Source organism: Schistocerca gregaria, chromosome 3, assembly GCF_023897955.1.
Source record: "Schistocerca gregaria isolate iqSchGreg1 chromosome 3, iqSchGreg1.2, whole genome shotgun sequence".
NCBI classification, from domain to species: domain Eukaryota; kingdom Metazoa; phylum Arthropoda; class Insecta; order Orthoptera; family Acrididae; genus Schistocerca; species Schistocerca gregaria.
This window is the reverse complement of record NC_064922.1, coordinates 202,350,174-202,371,537: the sequence shown is the minus strand read 5'-3', so window position 1 is coordinate 202,371,537 and position 21,364 is coordinate 202,350,174. Positions and strand designations below refer to the sequence as shown.

The 21,364-nt window shown below is 40.0% G+C and overlaps 1 protein-coding gene and 1 non-coding gene across 6 annotated transcripts in view; one reads left to right on the top strand and one right to left on the bottom strand.

The window, feature by feature from the left end:
- LOC126353794 (uncharacterized) overlaps positions 1–21,364 on the top strand; it is a 908,618-nt gene that overhangs the window by 344,195 nt on the left and 543,059 nt on the right. For all 5 annotated transcript variants that reach the window (XM_050002888.1, XM_050002887.1, XM_050002886.1 and 2 more), the window contains exon 2: positions 11,831–11,879. In XM_050002888.1, the coding sequence (XP_049858845.1) occupies positions 11,831–11,879 (49 nt within the window). The remainder of the gene's footprint in view (positions 1–11,830; positions 11,880–21,364) is intronic.
- Positions 20,914–20,988, bottom strand: Trnal-caa (transfer RNA leucine (anticodon CAA)). Its single transcript has one exon. It is a non-coding gene; the product is annotated as a tRNA-Leu (tRNA).

Here is a 21,364-nt window from a genome sequence, read left to right as displayed (position 1 = left end):
GTTTTCAAATTCTCTTACAAGTGTATCATGAAGTAAGTTATATTTTAAATTAGCATTGGGTTCCTAACCAGCCATCACTTCATTCATACTTAGCCAGATCATTAACGATGATCTACAGTGAACTGAATTGCTGAGCATTTAGAGAAAAATATGTGCATCAGTTAGGATGAAACGAATAAAACTACAATGTCATGTCCAAAAAACTATCATAAATGTCGTGACTCATGAAAATGTTTGCCAGACTCGGACTCCAGTCCGGACCTTCCGATTGTCGCCCTTTAGGCAAGTTAAATTTCATTTTATATACTGTGTCTGAAATTTATTCACGTTGTATGGAATTGTTTGAGTTCAGAAACTGTACTACAGATTTATGTTATAATTTTTACTGCGTCAGCCAGTTTTAAGTAATATTTATTAGCAGGATACGTTTCTGCGGCATGCTGCCATCGTTGTTGTATTCTTCACTCCGAAGATTGATCTGATGCAGCTCTGCATGCTTCTCTGTTATGTGCAAGCCTCTTCATCTCCGAGTAACGGCTGCAACGTACACGCTCCTTATGTGCTTGTTGTATTCATGTCGTGGTCTCCCGCTACGATTTTTACTCTCCACACTTCCCTCCAAAATCAAACTGGTGATTCCTTGATGTCTCAGAATGTGTCTTGTCGACCGTTACCCTCCCCCCCCCCCCCCCCCACCCTAAAGTTATGTAGTGCCACAAATATCTTTTCACCACAGCTGTGTTCAGTACCTCCACATAAGATACATGATCTATCCACCTAATCTTCATCCTGCCATCATCTGGTACATTATAGTAACGTGTACATTAATTTGAAGTGCGATGAGAATATAGCTGTAACGCACCTAATGATGGCAGCATACGGCTGAAACGCGTGCTAATAATAAATGTTAGTAAAAAGTCACTAAAGCAGTAAAAATTATATAAATATACTGCATGTACGTATGAAAGGGTAAACCAAAAGGTCCTTGACCGACTCCGTTTCCCCAGCGCTACTTTTCTCACACATGTTCGAGAAGTAGTGTCTTCACCTCGCGGTTTAGTGGTTAGTGGTTAGCATCACTGTCTCCAGATGCCGAGGTCCTGGATTCGATGTCCAGACGGAAAAATCGCCAAAGTGCCATCAAATAGAACAACCAGAAACGGAGTCTCCCGACCAGTAATGCCATACGATCATTTCATTTCCGTTAGCAGTTCTCGGAAGCCATAGATGGAGACAGCGGTGTCAATTGTAAGCGCCCCTTCTATTTAGATACGCCATAGTTCATTTACTTTGAGGCAGTCGGACCTTTCGAAGGGAGACGGATCATGGAGGCAATTGACGGAACCGTGAACATACCTATAAATAACTTCTAATTAACGTAGTACTTATAACTAGCGATGATGAAAGACCTCTGAAATATGACACGACCACACTGATTTAGTTTGTTGATTTTCAAATGATACAACACGCCAAAACATGTCCTCATTCATACTAAAAATCCAGAGAAGCCACAGATTGTTGATGTAAGTTCAGTAAGAGTCAGATTATGAATGTAACCATGTCTTCTATAAATTATTCCGCTTGTCTGTGTCCATATTAACAATAGGTAGTCACAGTTATTTCTACGTTGCATTGAGTTCTGTAAATTTTCTTCTGTTCAGTGTAAAAGATTTTCTAGTTCACATCTTTATGTAACAAATAACACATATATATCTCTCGGTCTATCTCAGCTTCCAAAACTAGAAGGTAAGGCTCACCATCTAGTGCGGGCTAAGCCACAGAAGACGAGTGTCAAAGATCCTTTGTTCTTACACAATACAAATTTCAGTCGAGGAGTTTAGTGTGTTCTAGAACCATAATTGTTAAGGTAACTGCTCAAGAAAGAAAGGAATTCCAGTTTCGACTTCCAGTCTGGGACAAATATTAATGAGTAAACGACACTGATTATACCATAATGTATCAGTAAACAGCACAACTACTCCAGTGTCCAGTTCGGCAGGACAGGGCCCGGCGGAACACAGACGATACGTCACAAGTAGTGGTAGAACACTGGCACTGTGGGTTTCCCTCGCGAATCTGGAAACGTGCTATTAACGTATGACGCATTACGACTGTAATTTGCTCTTGATGAAAGTGGGTCTCGTAGTTCTGGAAAGTGGCTGCGCCAGAAGCAACATAAAAAACCCATCAGGAAGGTGGTTGGCGCTGTTAATACACGGTAACGACGTCCTCATTCTGGAGGGAAGAAGTTAGATTAACGGAGAAAAGAGACCGACCCCCCCCCCCCCCCCCCTTGCTATTATAAGTTGTCGTCACAGTTCTTACCAGCTTCGTTCTTCATAGAGATGTAGCGGTGCCCGACTGCTTTATCATGTCTGTGTTACGCGCTAGATTGTGTTTCAGTCAGTTGCTTTTGAGTCTGGATTTACGCTTCGCTGCCATAAAGCGGTATCGCACTGCATGCATTCAGTGAATTCTGTAGTCCTGGCAAATTATAAAGCCACACCTGCAAAAATACGTGTTCCAGTATAGAAACTAAATTAACGATCATGTAATACCAGAATTGTTCAGTTAAGAAGCAAACCATTACTAAGTAAAATGTTTCGAAATTAGTGTTCGGATGAAGTTACTATATTCGTTGAAGTCAAAACATATCCAAGAGTATACTGATCGAGTTCTACAAATCTCATCTGTTTCCACGGATGTATTGTTTTGGTCGAGAAACTGCAGTGAGAATATCTAAGGTGATACTGCTTGATTCTACAACTAATGAAGAGCTGACTTAATTGGATGGGGAAGAGATTAACATGCATTCTTCAACAAAACACTTTGGTAACACAGCCAACGTTATGAATCGTTCACTCTGCGTTCGAATGTTCATTGTTTTGAAACCAGCAGCCGCGTTGCACGGTATGACATAGTGATCTTCTTCACTTAATGGATTTTACATTCTTGCCCGTGCTGGCTTCACAATTGTCTCCAGCGTCTTTTGGGTCATCATCCATCTCTTTTTCCCATCGACATGTAATCCAACGATGCCTTGGGAAGTCTGGTATTTGCCATTCTTTGAAAGTCGTCGGTCCATTTCGGTCTGTTGTTTAACATTTTATTATGCGCTGATTCTATATTTAATTATTTCCTGGTATCTCCATTTCTTATCCTATCCATCCTCGTATTTCTTTTGACAGTCCTTAAATTTCTCATTTCTGCCGATTGTATTTCAGTCAGTTGTTTCTGAGTCGGCACCCACTCTTCCCTGCCTTAATGCAATGTGGGTAAAGCCATTACTTTGTGAAATTTCTTTCCTAACTTCAGTTTCGAAAGTTCCTTGGTACTCCCACATAAAGCTTTAAATTTTTGTAATCTTTTGCTTAATGTCTGTGTCATCATAAAAACTTGTATCATAAACGAGGTATTTAAAATTCGATACTTGTTTTAACATATTGTTTTCTAGCAACGTTTTTGATCTGACTGGATCTTTTCCGCGAAACTGAAATTTTAAAAATATAAGACTTACATAGATTATTGAAAATATATATGAATTTCTCTAAGTGTGACTCATTTATTTGAAATGTGTTTTGATCTGCAAGTAAAAAAGTATGTGCATAGACACTGTGTAATAATTTAGTTCCTGGATTTGCTAGTAGTTTCCATTTCTTTAAAACGTCATCAGTATATACGAGGTGAACCAGAACTCTACAGTCAAACATTCAAATCAAAGTTGGAACAAAACAAGAAAATTTCCAGTGAACACGTGCTCTAAAATGCGTACTTTAATTGCTGTGAGCGCTTGTTCAGTAGGATATATACGTTTCACTGTAATGAAGATGAACTATTGTTCTTAGTTCTTAAGTATGGATTTAAGTCCCCGTGTTTGCTGTACATTTTTTCTTGTTTGGTCCACACTACCATATCTGAAAGTTTGCCGATGGAGTTCTGGTTCATTCTGTAATTAAAAAGAGGGATGATAAGCTACGCTCTTGTATAAGTCTTGTATTTGCTAAAATTAGTTCGCTCCTTTTAATACTTGCGTAATGTGTAACTAAAAATTAACAAAATTAAAACTGTCACAGTATATTGTCTGACAAATTAGTTCGTATCTTAAGCTCTGTATTTCCATTGTATTAATTGGTAGCACTATTTCTCATATCTACCCTATAAGCACCGGAATACCACAAGGTTCCCTTTCATACCAGACTTACAGGCAGTTAACACAGCTTCTTTTTCTGATTATATAGTGATACATGACAGCGAACCTTCACGACAAACTCCAACGGGCTCTATTTCTGCTTCAGAAATGGCTTACAGAAATTGCGAGTCGAAATAAATGTGGGCAGAAGTCGAGCAACCTTTTATGCAAGAAAAAGACTCTTTACAAACCTCACTGCTGTTATGCAATGAAAGTATTCCTTACACCGAACACGGTAAACGTCTCAATTCCCTTGGACAAACGCCTTACCTTCAAGAGACACCTAACATACGCAGCGAAAGGAGCAAATAATGCGTTAGTTGCTTATATCCATTAATCAACAGTGGTCTCTAAATAGGAGAACAGTCTCGTACTACGTTGTTGTTTTTATTGTGATCTTCAGTACGACGACTGGTTTGATGTAGCTTTCCATGCTACTGAATAGTGTGCAAACCTCTTCATCTCCTAACAACTACTGCAACTTACATCTTTCTGAAATTAGTTATTGTATTTATCTCTTGGTCTCCCACTATTACTTTTGCCCCCACGTTTCTCTCCAATACTATATCGGTGATCCCTTGATGTCTCAGAATGTGTCCTGGCACCCTAACCCTTATTCTAGTCAGGTTATGCCACAAATTTTTCTCACCAATTCTATTCAGTACCTCCTCATTACTTACTTTCAGCAATATTCCGTAACAACACGTTTCATAAGCTTCTTTTCTCTTCTTGTCTAAACTGTTTGTCGTCCATATTTCACTTCTGTACGTGGTTACATTCCATACAAATACTTTCAGAAAGGACTTCACTTAAATCTATATTCGATGTTAGCAGATTTCTCTTCTGCAGAAACGCTTTTCTTACCGTTGCCACTCTACATTTTATATTCTCCGTTAATTTAGCGCTTATACAGCAAAATTCATCTAATACTTTAAGTGTCTCGTTTCCTAATCTAATTCTCTGAGCATCACATGGTTTAATTTAATTACATCCCATTATCCTTGTTTTGCTTTTCTTGATGTTCATCTCATATCCACCTTTCAAGCCACTGTCCATTCGGCTAAACTGCTCTTCCATGTCCTTTGCTGTCTCTAACAGAATTATAATGTCATCGGCAAAACTCAAAGATTTTATTTCTTCTCCCCGAACTTTAATCCCTACTTCAAAGTTTTCTTTGGTTTCCTTTACTGCTTGGTCTGCGTACAGACCGAATAATATCGGGGATAGGTTACAACCCTCTCTCACTCCCCTCTTAAACACTGCTTCCTTTTCACGCCCACTGGCTCTTATGACTGCCGTCTGGTTTCTGTACAAATTGTAAACAACCTTCGCTATCTGTGTTTTACCCCTGCTACCTTCAGAATTTCAAAGAGAGTATTCCAGTCAACTTTGTCAAAATGTTTTCAAATGCTACAAACTAAGGTTTGCATTTCCTTAACCTATGTTCTAAGATAAGTCGTAGTGTCAGTATTGCCTCGCGTGTTCCCACATTTCTCCGGAATCCAAATTGATCTTCCCCGAGGTCGACTTCCACCAGTTTTTTTCCATTCTTCTGTAAATAATTCGTGCTAGTATTTTACAATCAAGACTTATTGAACTGGTAGTTCACTAATATTGACACCTTCAAAGTTGGTACTGTTACCACTTCAGTAACAGAGAATGAGGGTGACACACAACACCAGAAATATTGTAATCACTTATTTATGTATGTTACGGATCAAACGTCATTGACGAATAATATTTTTTATAACAGTGATGCATGTAGTCCAATATTTATGTGTAAGGATCCTTATACAACTGAATTACGGACTAGCCACTGCAACACAAAAAGTCGAATCTGTGGTTGTATGTATCATGTACCTGTACCTTGTAAAGTTGTGGTGTTTTTTATTACCTCTTTGGTAAATGTTTTGCATCACAATTGTAATGTTGTGCTATTTATAAAAAATATTTGTGTAGTTGGACGTAAGGGCCGTCGGGTCTTAACCCTACGAAATAAAATAAATAAACGAAATTCTTGGAGTTCTAATCAGGCGAGGAATGGCGGAAAACTGTAAAGTTGGGTACTGTCTGGGTACCTCAGTCGGTGGGAAACATTGTCCACATAAGTGACGTAAGGAGAGGTTACAGCTTTCATGTCACAAAGGAATTACAAGCATCGACTGAGACCTGGCATTGATTTAAATCAATGGGGAAAGTTGAAAGTTTGCGCCGGCCCGGAATTTTAATCCGTGTCTCCTGATTACTATCTTTCATGTGTCAGGAAGTTTCCGTGCCACAGCTGTCTCTGTTTAATGTGACTAGTAATTGACTTTGTAAATTTGAACGGTTCATAAATTTAAGTGAAAAGGAGAAAAGTAGAATAATTTTTGCTTCTTATGTGATGGACATTTGTTATTGACCTAACTGGTAAATTAAGTCCTCGGTGCTAAGCTACTGAAATTTCGATTACAGTCTTCGCCTAATTCAAAGTCATAAAGAGGCATTATCCTTTTACGTTAATCAGTGACATTATTACATATCAACACTGTCTACCCTAAAAAGAGTAGTTAATTGTTTGTAAAGTGTGAACTTTCACGGCCGAAAATGTCACCGTTAATGAAATAAACCGGGGTATTATGCCGTGGTTGGATTTATTTCGTATTAAAACCCAGTGTTTCGTCCCCACCTGCGGAGGACATTGTCAAGGGGGATTGTAGATTCTTTGAGTGTCCGATTCACACCCTGTCTCGCTAGTGGCTATTCCTTAGTCAGTAGCGAGCCAGGGTGTGAAACGGACACTCAAAGAAGCTACTATGCCTCTTGAAAATGTCCTCCGCACGAGAGGACGAAACGTTGGGTTTTAATTTGAAATCCATCAGAACACCGCATAATATTCCGGAATGTAGAATTAACTGTGTGTTAATTATTTGTTTCAAAGTTAAGAAACATCTTCAAAAGTTTCTCTGTATAGTGTAACAGATTCATTGTCACTTACATAATCAAGGCCAATAACTGATACGACTGTAGACGTGACGATTTGCTAGTACACTGAATGAGTGGCTTTAATTGCATGAGTTCCAACCACCACCTTCCGAACATATCATGAAAGAGTGTTTTATTATTTTTAGTTTGGATGAGCTAGCCTGTTAGATGCTTAACGTCATTTCTATAAGTGAAAAATGCTATCCATTGGAAGAAGCAATTACTAAATAAAAAGGAAAAACTCAATCTAAAATTTATTTATTTATTGGTTATTTAGCCTGACCAGATTAGCACCTTAAGGCCCCCTATTACATCTAATCAGAAACAACACAAACTAAAGGTATTACAAAATCATTCCAATAATAATAATAACAACTATAATTATAATAGTAACAGTAATAATACTAATTGACACTAATAATAGTAACTGTGAAAAGCATTCACAATGATGTAGATTACCTTAGCACATTTGAAGCCATGTTTAGTATCATAAGCAGTGGAATGGATAAAGGAAGAAAAGAAGACTGAAATGACAGTGACAGTTGCTGATAGGAAAGAACGTCTGCCGACAAGGAACAGGGAGAAGTTGTGTGGGAGGGGGCTGTAGAGAGTGGCGTGCAGGCTAGTAATATGGGAGGTGGAAGGTAGGCCATCAGGTCTCTCCTGAAGTTTGGAAGGTATTTAATTTTTCCGATGTTTTGAGGAATATTGTTCCAGAGTCGGCTTCATGACACAAAAATGATTTTAGAAACATGGCATTCTATGTGATAGTACAGAGAGAAGTTTACTTTGTTGAAACCGAGCGAGGTGGCGTAGAGGTTAGCACACTGGACTCGCACTCGGGAGGACAACGGTTCAAACTCGCGTAAGGCCATCCTGATTGAGGTTTCCGTGATTTCCCTAAATCGCTTCAGGCAAACACCGGGATGGTTCTTTTGAGAGGACACGTCCGACTTCTTTTCCCATCCTTCCCTAATCCGGTGGGACCGATGATTTCGCTGCCTCGTCCCCTCCCCCAAAATCCACCTCCACCCAACACCACCACTTTATTGAGAACAACTATTTTTGCTATGCTATTCAAATAAGAGAGTAAGACTTAAAGACAAATGAGATGGAGTGCAGAAACTGAGAAGACGATAGGGTGAACATAGAATGTGATAGCCTCTACACTTATTGACATGTAGCCATAAAAACTTTTCGTAGGCTGATGTGATACGGCCGAAATAGCGTACCTCATAGATATATCGTACACAAGCATTCATGGCCAGTTTTTAGCATGCGTGAGCTTTCGTAAGAAAGCCCTTAGAGGATTTCTTCAGCATAGTCAAGTATGGGAAGTATTAGTGTCCCTACGACCTTCTTTTCAAGCGCGAAAGGAAATACTTTTTTGTATTTCTGTAGTGAGAGAAGTGATTCCATTTCTGTACCTTTCTTCAACCAGTATAAAATCAGTTTGCTTTCTATATTTATTACCTGGTGGTTTCCAAATGTAGAGCCTCCTCCAGCGATACCTGAACCATGTGTTTGTGGCTAATAGCTGTCTTTTCCTGCAGAAGTCAATAAACTGTTCTCCTCTGTCATCCATCCTTCCAAGGCCATGACTGCCAACTGTGGTTCCCCGTTTACCTTCTCCCACAATGGCATTTCAATGGTCTTACTATTTTGCAGCATCGTTGATTACCACCCATGATTTTATCTGTTGTCTAATATGTTTCCTCTATGAGTTGTTCATGATGTTCAGACGTTGGAATATATATCTGGATAGTCTGTATATTTTTTTGTACTCCTTCCTACTTTACACCCATAATCCTGCCACTGACATCGTCTGTTTTTTCCACACGCTTATCCAATGTTCCTTTGTCGTAATCGCCACAATTCCATTCCTTCCTGTAGTTTGTACTCCTGAGTAGTATATTACAATTTATCTGACTGTAATTCTCCACGTCCATCCCATCTTACTTCAGCAACTCGTGCTAGGTTCGTTTTATTCTTTTCCACCTCTCTTTTAAGGTGTTCTAGTTTTTCTGCTTGTAACAATTTTTTTACCTTCCAGGTATAAATCCTTATTTTGCTGTTGCGCCTCCATTCAAGTTGTCCCTTGTCTAGCCCCTTTTCCACTCCCTCTCCCTTCCTCTCCCCCTCCCCTTTCCCCTCCCGTGATTCAAGTGGGTCGTCTAGAAGCCGCTTAATATCGCACAACACTGGCAGCGATTTACACCTTTCGATTCACTCAAATAAGAACGCTCTTTCGTCTTGTTTTCAACTCATTTTTAACCCATCAACAAGAACGAACAGCGAACACAAAGATATCCGGCGACTGTAGGACTTGAGAGGCATTGATATTGCCACTACTGGCCACAGACGGCTTAAGTAAGTGCACTATACTCCAAGAGTGATGTGCTCAATATTACTGCGCAACCTCTCTATCTCCCACTATACTTTCAATATTCTTGCGCGTGGGCAAATTTTGGGCAATAATTTTGACCGCCTAGTGTCCGATGTAGGCACGGCAACAGCCCCTACGTACTCCGTACCATCTGGTTCTCTTCACCGCCGCTCACGCATCGTTTGTCCAGGCACTGCCAACTATGGAGAGTGCATATGGGTGGCTACTCGGACTTCCTTCACATGCAACAGATTGTCCATAAACAATTCATATAATGATTTCCCCCCTCCCCCAACCCCCCTTCACCTCTCCTCCTGCGCTTGTGGCCTTTATCTCATAACTCAACGAGCAATTTCATTCTAGTTCCACGTTTTGAATTGATATCTCAGGGGGCGAACAAAACGGCGTCGGTAACCCGACCGTTACAAACTGGTATCAATGGCTTTTATTAAAATGCCGTTATGAAGTAAGTATGTTGTTGCAGTGTTCAGAACAGCAATTTCCTTTGTATTATAATTTTTCACTTGTGCTTCTACGAGGATGAGTCAAATGAAAACCTTAATTTTTTTTTAAATATTATTTATTGTGCAGGAGTGGTACAAAGCTCTATCACTTTTCAACATAATCTCCCTCACGCTCAATGCAGTTCCTTCAGCCCTTACAAAGCACATAAATTCCTTTAGAAAAAAATTCTTTTCGTAGTCCGCGCATCCACTCATGCACCTCATGCCGTACCTCTTCATCAGAACGGAACTTCTTTCCTGGCATTGCGTCTTTGAGTGGTCCAAACATATGGAAATCACTGGTGAGTATGGTGGATGAGGAAGACACTCAAAATGCAGGTCTGTGATTGTTGCAACTGTTGTACCGGCAGTGTGGGACCTTGCATTGTCATCTTGCAAAAGGACACCTGCTGACAGCAATCCACGTCTCTCTGATTTGATTGCAGGCCGCAATGTTTTTTTTAGGAGATCTGTGTATCATGCACTGGTGACAGTGGTCCCTCTAGGCATGTAATGCTCCAAAATGACGACTTTTTCGTCCCAAAAGAGAGTCAGCATAGCCTTCCTTGCTGATGATTCTGTTCGAAACTTCTTTGGTTTTGGTGACGAGCAATGACGCCATTCCTTGCTCGGTCTCTTCGTTCCCAGTTGGTGGGAGTGAACCCAGGTTTCGTCCCCAGTAACGATTCTTGCAAGGATGCCATCACCTTCTCGTTCAAAGCGCCGATGAAGTTCTTCACAAGCATCAACACGTCGTTCTCTCATTTCAGGAGTCAGCTGCCGTGGCACCCATCTTGCAGAGACTTTGTGAAACTGTAGCACATCATGCACAATGTGGTGTGCTGACCCATGACTAAACTGTAAACATGCTGCAATGTCATTCAGTTTCACTCGTCTGTTTTCCTTCACTATGGCTTCAACTGCTATAATGTTCTGCGGAGTCACAACTCGTTGTGCCTAACCTGGACGAGAAGCATCTTCCGCCGAAATCACACCATTTGCGAACTTCCTACTCCATTCGTAGACTTGCTGCTGTGACAGACATGCATCACCGTACTGAACCTTCATTCGTCGATGAATTTCAATACATTTACACCTTCACTGTGCAGAAACCGAATAACAACGCTGTTCTTCGCTGGTGCAAGTCGCAAATGGGGCAGCCATCTTTATACTATACTGCGACGGTATGTGTCATCTGCACTATGCTGCCACCTACAGGACATTCTGCACGCTGTTTGTAGCACGCTTACCAACTTACAGGATAACGGCGCGGAATTTAGATTTTTTACTACAAATTTAAGGTTTTCATTTGTCTCACCCTCGTACTTATTCTTATCTGAACGAAGAGCTATTGTGCTAATGTACATGGTATATTTATTCTGATGGGACTTTTGTTTTTCAAATTAAGCCTGGGACCAGCTGGGTACAATATGGCTCTCTGTCTGTTATTCACCTCGGCCAAATTACATTCATATATCCAACGTTGGGATAAAGAGTTTTACAGTGGCGATGTCACATTATTGTAGTAACTTGAATTACCATACAGAAAGATGCAGACAGAATGGTTACGCTGACGACTTCGGAAAGTCGAAGTCAGTTGTGCGTGCAGTTAATTAGAGCGAACTGTTACTTACGTACTTGCCTAGTTGGCTGTTTACATTCTACAACACCAGTATAGTCGATCGCTGCATTAGACATAATGTATAGGCGAGTAAAAACTAACAATTAACATCCGCATTTGGCGTGTGAAGTGGTTTAAGAATCTAATCTACGCTTTTCTCTTTGCAGGCCTCAGATACCAAAGTGGTAACTGGAAACAAAGAAGACTACGTAGCCGGTAAGTACGGGTAATGTGCCACAGTTTAAAGTCTAGCGCGGACTTTCATGTGCAATTAATACGCAGTATCTACTCTGTAGACGCTTCTGCAGCAGCATTATTAATTCGTTTTGTACCGACCGTTTTCTGTAAATATGTTTTTTTATGTCAGTTCGGCCCAACACTCTCCAGTTATCCTGGTTCTCTGGATCTAAGATACCAGAATGCACAGAATTTTTTCTGCACTGAGTCATATTAAACATCATTCGCAAGACATATCTCCATTCTTACACCAAAAAGAACAAAAAGCGCTAGGAGGTAAAATGTTACAAAATCGACGGTTGTGTTTCAACACTGTTTTGCTGTACTAACACCTTACTATGGTAGGTGGTATTCCCTTTTCCTCCTCCAAACTTTGAACTTACTCAGGCACTTATGGGGGGATCGATAGTTTAGCGTGGACGCTGACAGTGCCTTCGTATTTTTCAAATGTGAATATCATTAACAGACGTTAGAGCGGTGGAGATGCTGGCAGAAACGGCCCTGAAAGCTCGTAAGGGAGTTGAAGGATAGAGAGTGCTGAGAAAAAATTGTAAAAAGTCAATACGTTGAGCTGTTTTCGAGGTAATTAGCACTGAACTTAGCCAGCCAGACCATTGCACGGGCAAATTCAAATAGACTGCCAGATACAATTAGTGTCAATTATTCTCATAGCGTAGATGACAGCACAGTAGGCTGTTCGATCCTTACTAACGTCCCATGTCCAACTTTTGTATGGCTCTCTTGTTCGGTTTTAGGAAACCAAACTAAGAACACGTTTGGCGACACCATCTCTAGCGGGCCGCTTGAATTTCGTGCAACTGCCTGACTGGTTAACTTCGATGCTAATTAACACGGAAACGGCGCAACGTATTGAATTTTTTTTCTTGACAATTACTTCTCAGTATGCCCGAGGCAGGATTCGAACCTGCGACCGTAGCGGTCACGCGGTTCCAGACTGAAGCGCGTAGAACCGCACAGCCACATCGGCCAGCCAGGACTCTGTTCACATGTCTAGTAAGACACAAGTATGTGAAGGGATCGGTTAACTATCCCCAAGGCTATACATGTACACATGTACATGTGCAGTATGTGTGATGATGAAGGAAGTCGCAGAGCACATTTTCTAAAAGAGTGTCGTCTGCCTGACAGATTTGTTTAATAAAAAACAGCGACATAAACGAAATGCAATATCTAAAATTAACACTTTTTAAGGTTGTTAGGTTCAGCTACATATGAAGAGAGAGCAGGTAATACAATTAATGGCAGTTAAATATATCCCAAAAAGCGGAAGCGTCCATGGTTGTTTACAATGTCTGGTATTGCAGTATTCTTCAAGTTTCATCATCATGGTAATAAATGCAGTCATGAGGAACTGGCCACTTGAAGGTACCTCAGCCAGCTTTGTACATAACTGATACCTTGATCCCCACAGAGTCAATTTTACAAATCTCTCCAGGATATTTTTGTCCATTGTATGACACAATTACCCAATCTCCTGCTGACCGGCATGTTAACTGTGTTTGCAGCAGTTAATTACATTGCAGTCTAAGGCACGCTTTTTACGTATTATTTCTTGTTCATTTATTTTAATCGTATGAGACGGTGATATTTGTGCAATTTCAGGAACATTTTTCCAAGGTTTCTCTTGTTCAACGTTTTGTTTAATTGTCTCCTGGTCCACAACGAGTACGGTAGTACTTTTGTCAACTTCAGACGCCACTTTGTAGAAGTCCTTGGCAGACTGGGCAGTTGTTGCTTCCTCTCTTTGGGCCATACTCTTCTGGGTACAAGACGCTTTGCGTTTCCACCCACTCCATCCACGACACCCTTTCCATATGAAGTGACAAAATATTTCCAAGTAAATTTCTTGGAATGCTTCGCAAACAAAAAATACAGAAGTCTAACCATGAACAGATTTTTAATTCCTGAGTGTGGGCCATCATTCCGAATTTCCATCTGTTCGGAATCAGATTCTAGTTCATTTTGGCAAATTGTATCATACAGTATACTCATAAAGACAAATATTGTGTCTTTGTGCTTCTCTGCAGTATTTGAATATATGAGGTAAGTTTACATTTTCCCTTGTAGAATGTAGCTGTAGTAAATGAACACTTCTTCTAGACCACAATGCACTCTGAATCTCATTTTGATACTTGCGGGAATATGACATAGCAAAATCTACCTGATGGACTACTTTCCCACTTTGTATTCTTTTATCCCTTTCAATGTCTGCATGCGTTTAGTGTTCACGTAATGTAGCATTTTATGGTATAGTTCTGAGAGCAATTTATACAATTCTCCCAAACATCCTCCCTAACAGAGGATCTGAAACCTCCCAGAATCATCTTATCTCCAAGCTACTACTTTTCAGGCTCACTTGGAACCGCGAGGGTACTCCCAGAACTACACGTGGAACATTTATTTTGCCAGCAATTAGAATTTAAAGTAACATCACACAAATGGCGTTTTCTAAAGTCATCATTGTGTGGTATTACAGACTCTTCAACTTCAGAATGAAATTCTCAAGGTCAGGATGAGTGGACTTCAAGATTAGAACATTCTGTGGTCTCAAGGAGTAAAACTTTGAAAAGCCTATTCTTCTTTAAAAATCTCGAAGACCTCTCGTAAAAACGTTGTCAGATTTTTTTTTTTCCATTTAACCAAACATGTATACTCTTTTTCACCCTGGACATGTGCATAGAATATTCGGCCGAAAGAAGAACTCGGCAACTTAGGAATAATCTTTATTGTGATTAGAGAACGTTCTCTTGTGCATTTCATTTGCAAGGACCAGGGCAATTTTCTTTGCTACTCCTTCAACTACAGCTACCTTTTCCTGAGGGTATGTGAGAAGTGCCCTTATAGATTTTGATAAAGCGTTGTCGAACGTCTGAGGACGTCGGTCTAGTGATATAGAGTTGGAGTTGGGATGGTGAGAAGAATAGCATTCTTCTTTTTTGCCCTCTGAAGGCGCTTTCCATCACACCCCTCCTTTCGAAGCTCCTGAGGTTTTTGTTCTGTCCTTCGTTCTTTTTAATGTTTTTTAATTTCTTTCATTCTTTTGTTTTCTTCTTCCTGAAACCGTGTATTTTCTTCTTTGCTGCGACTTCTTATTTTCCTCATCCTGGCTGCATTTGTGGACGTCTTTTTTGGTTGATCTGCGAGTTCTGTCAAAACGTAAGCTAAATATGGATGGAAAGCAGTAAATTCGCACACTTACAACATTGTCTAAGTAAAGTTAGCATCCTTTACATACATTCATATGCATATGGTGTCATACGTGGGACAAAAGTAAAATTATGATACTTACGACTGTGGTGAACATATAATTGAACTGTCGCTGTCATATGTCAGTACCTCCTCTCCTATCGTAGGAAAGACGGCGATCCTCATTTTGAACTTCTTTTTCTGGATGCAATTTCACTCATAACCTTATTTTTGTGACGTGCAGGACAACAGATTTTGCGTAACTAACTCAAATTATGTGGTAAACTATAGATATGTTAATAAAATATGCATGCTGAGTAATACTTACCATTTTCAGAAACTAGAACCGCTTTCAGTTTATCATACCCTCGATATGAAGCTGTACGACCTGCAGATATACTAATTCAGCATGCACAAATTAGCTGATGGGAAGCCGCCTTTAACATAATGCTACCAACTGCTAAAATGAAAATTTCCTTAAGTATTATCTAGGGAATTGCTGTTGATATATTTCATTACCCTTTAATACACTTTCTAACACTCAAAACATTTTTTAAGGTACTCATATGATTACTGCTTTTTATGGAATCGCCCATATATACTTAGCTTTGAAAGTTTGGGTTTGTAGTCTCACACTTATATTTGGCCCACATGTTAACGCCTCATTCAAATTTTCACATAAAAAAATATTTCCAGAGGTGGAAGAAGCGATAAATGGCAGCCCTCTGGATTTGTAGACCAGCACTTAACACCCTCTGAATCACCAAGCCAGTTTCCTGACGATGCTACTCACTGAAACCGGCATAAACTCAATAAATGTAAATGAACTACTATGAAACGTCCCCTTAGAACAATTATACAAGACTGGTCTATATGAAACGTCCCCTTAAAAAAATTATTACAAGACTGTGCTTAAACTGAAACACAATATTTTTTAGCGCAACGCAATCTGACTTCCAAAAATCCCTACGAAAGAATGGCCCTGACTAGCATTAACCTATAAGTTTCACATATCACTTACCTCACAAAAATCTTCGTTACTCAAGCTACTGCAATACAGCGAGCGCCACTACTGTCAGCTAAATAAAAGATTCAAACTACTGAAGGCACTAACTACTGATAGGCATAGTTAGCAAATGAAAGATTTTAATAGAGAACAAACAATGTATTTACCTCACTAGTCATAATATATATATAGCAATTCATGACACCAATTCTTACAAATTTCAAAACTCCGCCATCTCTCTCCCCACGTCCACACTGCTGGCGGCTCACCTCCAACTGCGCAACGCTACGCGCTGTTAACATCCAGCTGCCACTGCCCGACACTACAATGACAGACAACAATGCAAACTAGCCACAGACTGCGCACAGCACAGCCAGTGATTTTTCATACAGAGCGCTATGTGGCGTTACCAATAAGAAAACCTAAACAGCCTACTTACATAGCTCCCATGCTCCCCACAAAAAATTTTTACAAATTGTTTTGGGCAGTGGCCAATAATGATTTGAAAAATTTTTTGATAATTACAATAACAAAGAAATGAAATGCACACACATATCGACACAATGTTGGTCAAAAGCTAAAATTTTCGCACAGTCCATAAAGACAGTCCTGATCATTCATCAAAGTAAAATTGCAGTGTTTTTCTCAAAGTCCGAGTAGTAAAAGAAAATGCACACGGAAGTAGTGGATTTCCATGCAGTCTTGAAGAAGTAGTGTTGTCCTTCCAACGGAAAGACAGTTCTGACTCTTGACATGCAGACAGGTAATGGGCCACAGCAGAGTCAGTCAACGTTGAAGACTATCGGTAGGTAGGTCATCACAGAGCAGACCCACTGATATCCTGGTAGAGATTACTATTGGTGGGCCACCAGATGTGCAGACCCACTGCAGTCCTTGTAGAAATAATGGTATTGGTGGGTCATCAAAGGTGTAGACCTACTATAGTCCTTGTAGAGATGGCCAGCAGCCATCTGTTTGACTGTGCAGGCGCACAATCACCATTGAAGAGTCTTGCGGGTAATATAGCAAGTCCATAACCACCACTTGTGCACTCAGAAAAATTGTTTTTGAAATGTCCTTAGAACCAGCAATGCTGTTATCCAGTCCCTTACTGAGTTATTAACACACGTGCAAACACTATCAGTCCCTACTGCTCACATATTGTCCATATACTATGACCAACAGAAACATGTGCAGTGAAATGTAATTTACAAGTTACTTAATTTGATTAACTGGTGTCAATTACAATTTTATAACATAAGAATGCAATAACAAAGGTACAAAATACATCTTTAAAGAACATAACAATACAGATAACATTTGCAGTAGTACAGGCTTTACAAAAGAATCGAAATAGCAAATACATCAGTGTTACAAAAATTATAAGTACATACATAAAAGATCAGAATAACTTTTGAAACATCAACTTCACACATGAGCATTAGAACAAAACAGAATAAATAATGTGTAAACATCTTTACAAAGTAAATAACATGTTATTAATGCAAATTATATTTGAGGATAACAGTATTCCTCATCATAGTGAATGTAGTTGAATATTAGAAAATTCTACAACATAAGTCTTATCAGATGAACATATAAAGATAGGAAGAACATAAATACACAAGGGTACACAAACACATAGTGGGATAACACAAGGAAAGGACAGGGTTTGTTTTACTGCAGTATTTTGCAAACAAAACTTTCTTTACTTCTCGGAGATCTCTCTTCGTTCTTCATTATTTCCAAATGTCCTATTTATACCTGATTTCTGTACTTTTTTCGTATAACTTCTCAATGCATTTCTTCCAATCCATCGCAAATCATTCTCTTATATAGGCTACCCCCTCTTAAGCTAACTTAAATCTACTGAGCTCAGATGCTTAACTAAGGGATGAGGCAATGCAGCAGCACAAAACAATTTACACAAACAGCAATGTTAAAAAATTGAAATTGGCAAAAAAAAGGCAGCAATATTACAACTAATATAAGGCAATGCACAGCAAACAAGAAAAATAAATCCGTAGTAAAACTGGCTTAACAGAGTAATACAAAGTGAAATTCGGTAGCACTATGCCTGGCACACAGTAGAAGCAAATGCAGCAGCTTATAACTAAACATGATAAAGCTCAAGCAGAAAAAAATGTTACACTAAAGACAACAATGCAGATAAGGTCAATGTCTATTCACATCTTAATGTCTATGCAATTAAAGTGGTGCACCACAAAAATTTATTGTAAAAAATATTACCATGTACTTGAAAAGACAATTCTGTATGCAATTTCTGTGAAGGGAAATGTCTTTTTGTGCTACTTCGTTTTTTTTAAGTACATCATAAAGTTATTATTTACTGGATCTGTAGGCAAAAAATATTTATATTAGTACATCCATAAAATTTATTTTAACCAATGCTTCAGTGCAGTTAGAAACTAGATATTAAACAAAATGAGTAAATATATGCATAAAGCAAGCCACATGGCATTTCTGTCAACTAGCAGGACAATAGCCATGAAATGTTTCTCGTCGTTTCATTAGGCATTTTAGTAAATATCATAAATTAAGAGCTCCACAGTGTAATCATATGTTTTCAAGTTTGGTCGTGTAGTATTTGCGATGCTTTCTACAAAGGAATCTCAATATCGAGGATAATGACCTCTTTTTTTTTCTCCATCTGTGCATCTGACAGGCACACACTAATGGCTTTCTTTTGTCAGGTGGTTGTCGCGCAGCTGGGTGCCCACGACGCATTACATGCAGGTGGTCACTTAACTGTCTTATCGAAATATTTACGACACCAGTTTCCGCTACAGTGGCAGTCTCATATAAAAAAAATTCACAGGTCAAGAATCTGCGTTACACATCAGTAGAAACAAAATCCTATTGATATAACAGTGTCGAAAAAATTTTCGTCGGCATTGTAATACATTCACGCATATACACTCATTTCATAACTCTTAAAGTACGATTCTCGGTTTCCAACATCCTTTTTCACAAATCAGAGTCCCTAACCACTACTCATTATTCCTTACCTTATTAGTCGACACTTCTTCAATATTTCATCATAACAGATACGTAGCATAACCAAATAACTCATATAGCATCAGCTTAAACATACCTCAGCAGCATAATTCACATCGTCGTCGTAATAAAAACATCATAACATCACAGTCAAATTCTCAAAATCTCCGTAGCTTCCTCCAATAATTTCAAAACCTAAAAAAAAAATTCTCTGCTCATGTCAAAAGTGTCATCTGCCTCAAACGTACTTTAAAAATCGTGATCCCATACCAAATATGTCATTCAAAGCTCTCATAGTATCACAATGGTTCCGAAAAAATATGAACAGTTCACAAAATACAACTTCGTAAGTGTGAAGTTATCCAATGGTGTAATTACGTAAACATCTGTCACTGATGTAGTAAAGTAAATGTTTGTCTCTCTCAGTTAAATGATCAGATAGCTGTGTAATTTATGTGTTAGAGAAATATGGTACCGATGTGTAAAGTTGTATAAACAAATACCATATTAGCTAGGGCTCCTTGTACTTGCCAAACACATGGTAGAAAAAGTAAGCGTGTACCCCCCTGAGGATAATGTAATTATATCCTCAGGTGTTACAGATTACAGCAATGGAATGAAATGTATCACGGAAAACTTTCTTTGTAATTCAAATATGCTGAACAATAAATAGTTTAATGCATGTCCTCTAGCGCTAAATGTGCGTCTTGCTGTAAGACAATCTCTGTGGAAGTGCCGTAGTTGTTGTCCTCCGAAAGCTAAGTTCTGCAGAAGTCAATGTACTTACCTCATGATAAACGAAATTGAAATGCCAGAATGAGATTTTCACTCTGCAGCGGAGTGTGCGCTGATATGAAACTTTCTGGCAGATTAAAACTGTGTGCCCGACCGAGACTCGAACTCGGGACCTTTGCCTTTCGCGGGCAAGTGCTCTACCAACTGAGCTACCGAAGCACGACTTACGTCCGGTACTCACAGCTTTAGTTTTCTGCCAGTATCCGTCTCCTACCTTCCAAACTTTACAGAAGCTCTTCTGCGAACCTTGCAGAACTAGCACTCCTGAAAGAAAGGATATTGCGGAGACATGGCTTAGCCACAGCCTGGGGGATGTTTCCAGAATGAGATTTTCACTCTGCAGCGGAGTGTGCGCTGATATGAAACTTTCTGGCAGATTAAAACTGTGTGCCCGACCGAGACTCGAACTCGGGACCTTTGCCTTTCGCGGGCAAGTGCTCTACCAACTGAGCTACCGAAGCACGACTCACGTCCGGTACTCACAGCTTTAGTTCTGCCAGTATCCGTCTCCTACCTTCCAAACTTTACAGAAGCTCTTCTGCGAACCTTGCAGAACTAGCACTCCTGAAAGAAAGGATATTGCGGAGACATGGCTTAGCCACAGCCTGGGGGATGTTTCCAGAATGAGATTTTCACTCTGCAGCGGAGTGTGCGCTGATATGAAACTTTCTGGCAGATTAAAACTGTGTGCCCGACCGAGACTCGAACTCGGGACCTTTGCCTTTCGCGGGCAAGTGCTCTACCAACTGAGCTACCGAAGCACGACTCACGTCCGGTACTCACAGCTTTAGTTCTGCCAGTATCCGTCTCCTACCTTCCAAACTTTACAGAAGCTCTTCTGCGAACCTTGCAGAACTAGCACTCCTGAAAGAAAGGATATTGCGGAGACATGGCTTAGCCACAGCCTGGGGGATGTTTCCAGAATGAGATTTTCACTCTGCAGCGGAGTGTGCGCTGATATGAAACTTTCTGGCAGATTAAAACTGTGTGCCCGACCGAGACTCGAACTCGGGACCTTTGCCTTTTGCGGGCAAGTGCTCTACCAACTGAGCTACCGAAGCACGACTCACGTCCGGTACTCACAGCTTTAGTTCTGCCAGTATCCGTCTCCTACCTTCCAAACTTTACAGAAGCTCTTCTGCGAACCTTGCAGAACTAGCACTCCTGAAAGAAAGGATATTGCGGAGACATGGCTTAGCCACAGCCTGGGGGATGTTTCCAGAATGAGATTTTCACTCTGCAGCGGAGTGTGCGCTGATATGAAACTTTCTGGCAGATTAAAACTGTGTGCCCGACCGAGACTCGAACTCGGGACCTTTGCCTTTCGCGGGCAAGTGCTCTACCAACTGAGCTACCGAAGCACAACTCACGTCCGGTACTCACAGCTTTAGTTCTGTCAGTATCCGTCTCCTACCTTCCAAACTTTACAGAAGCTCTT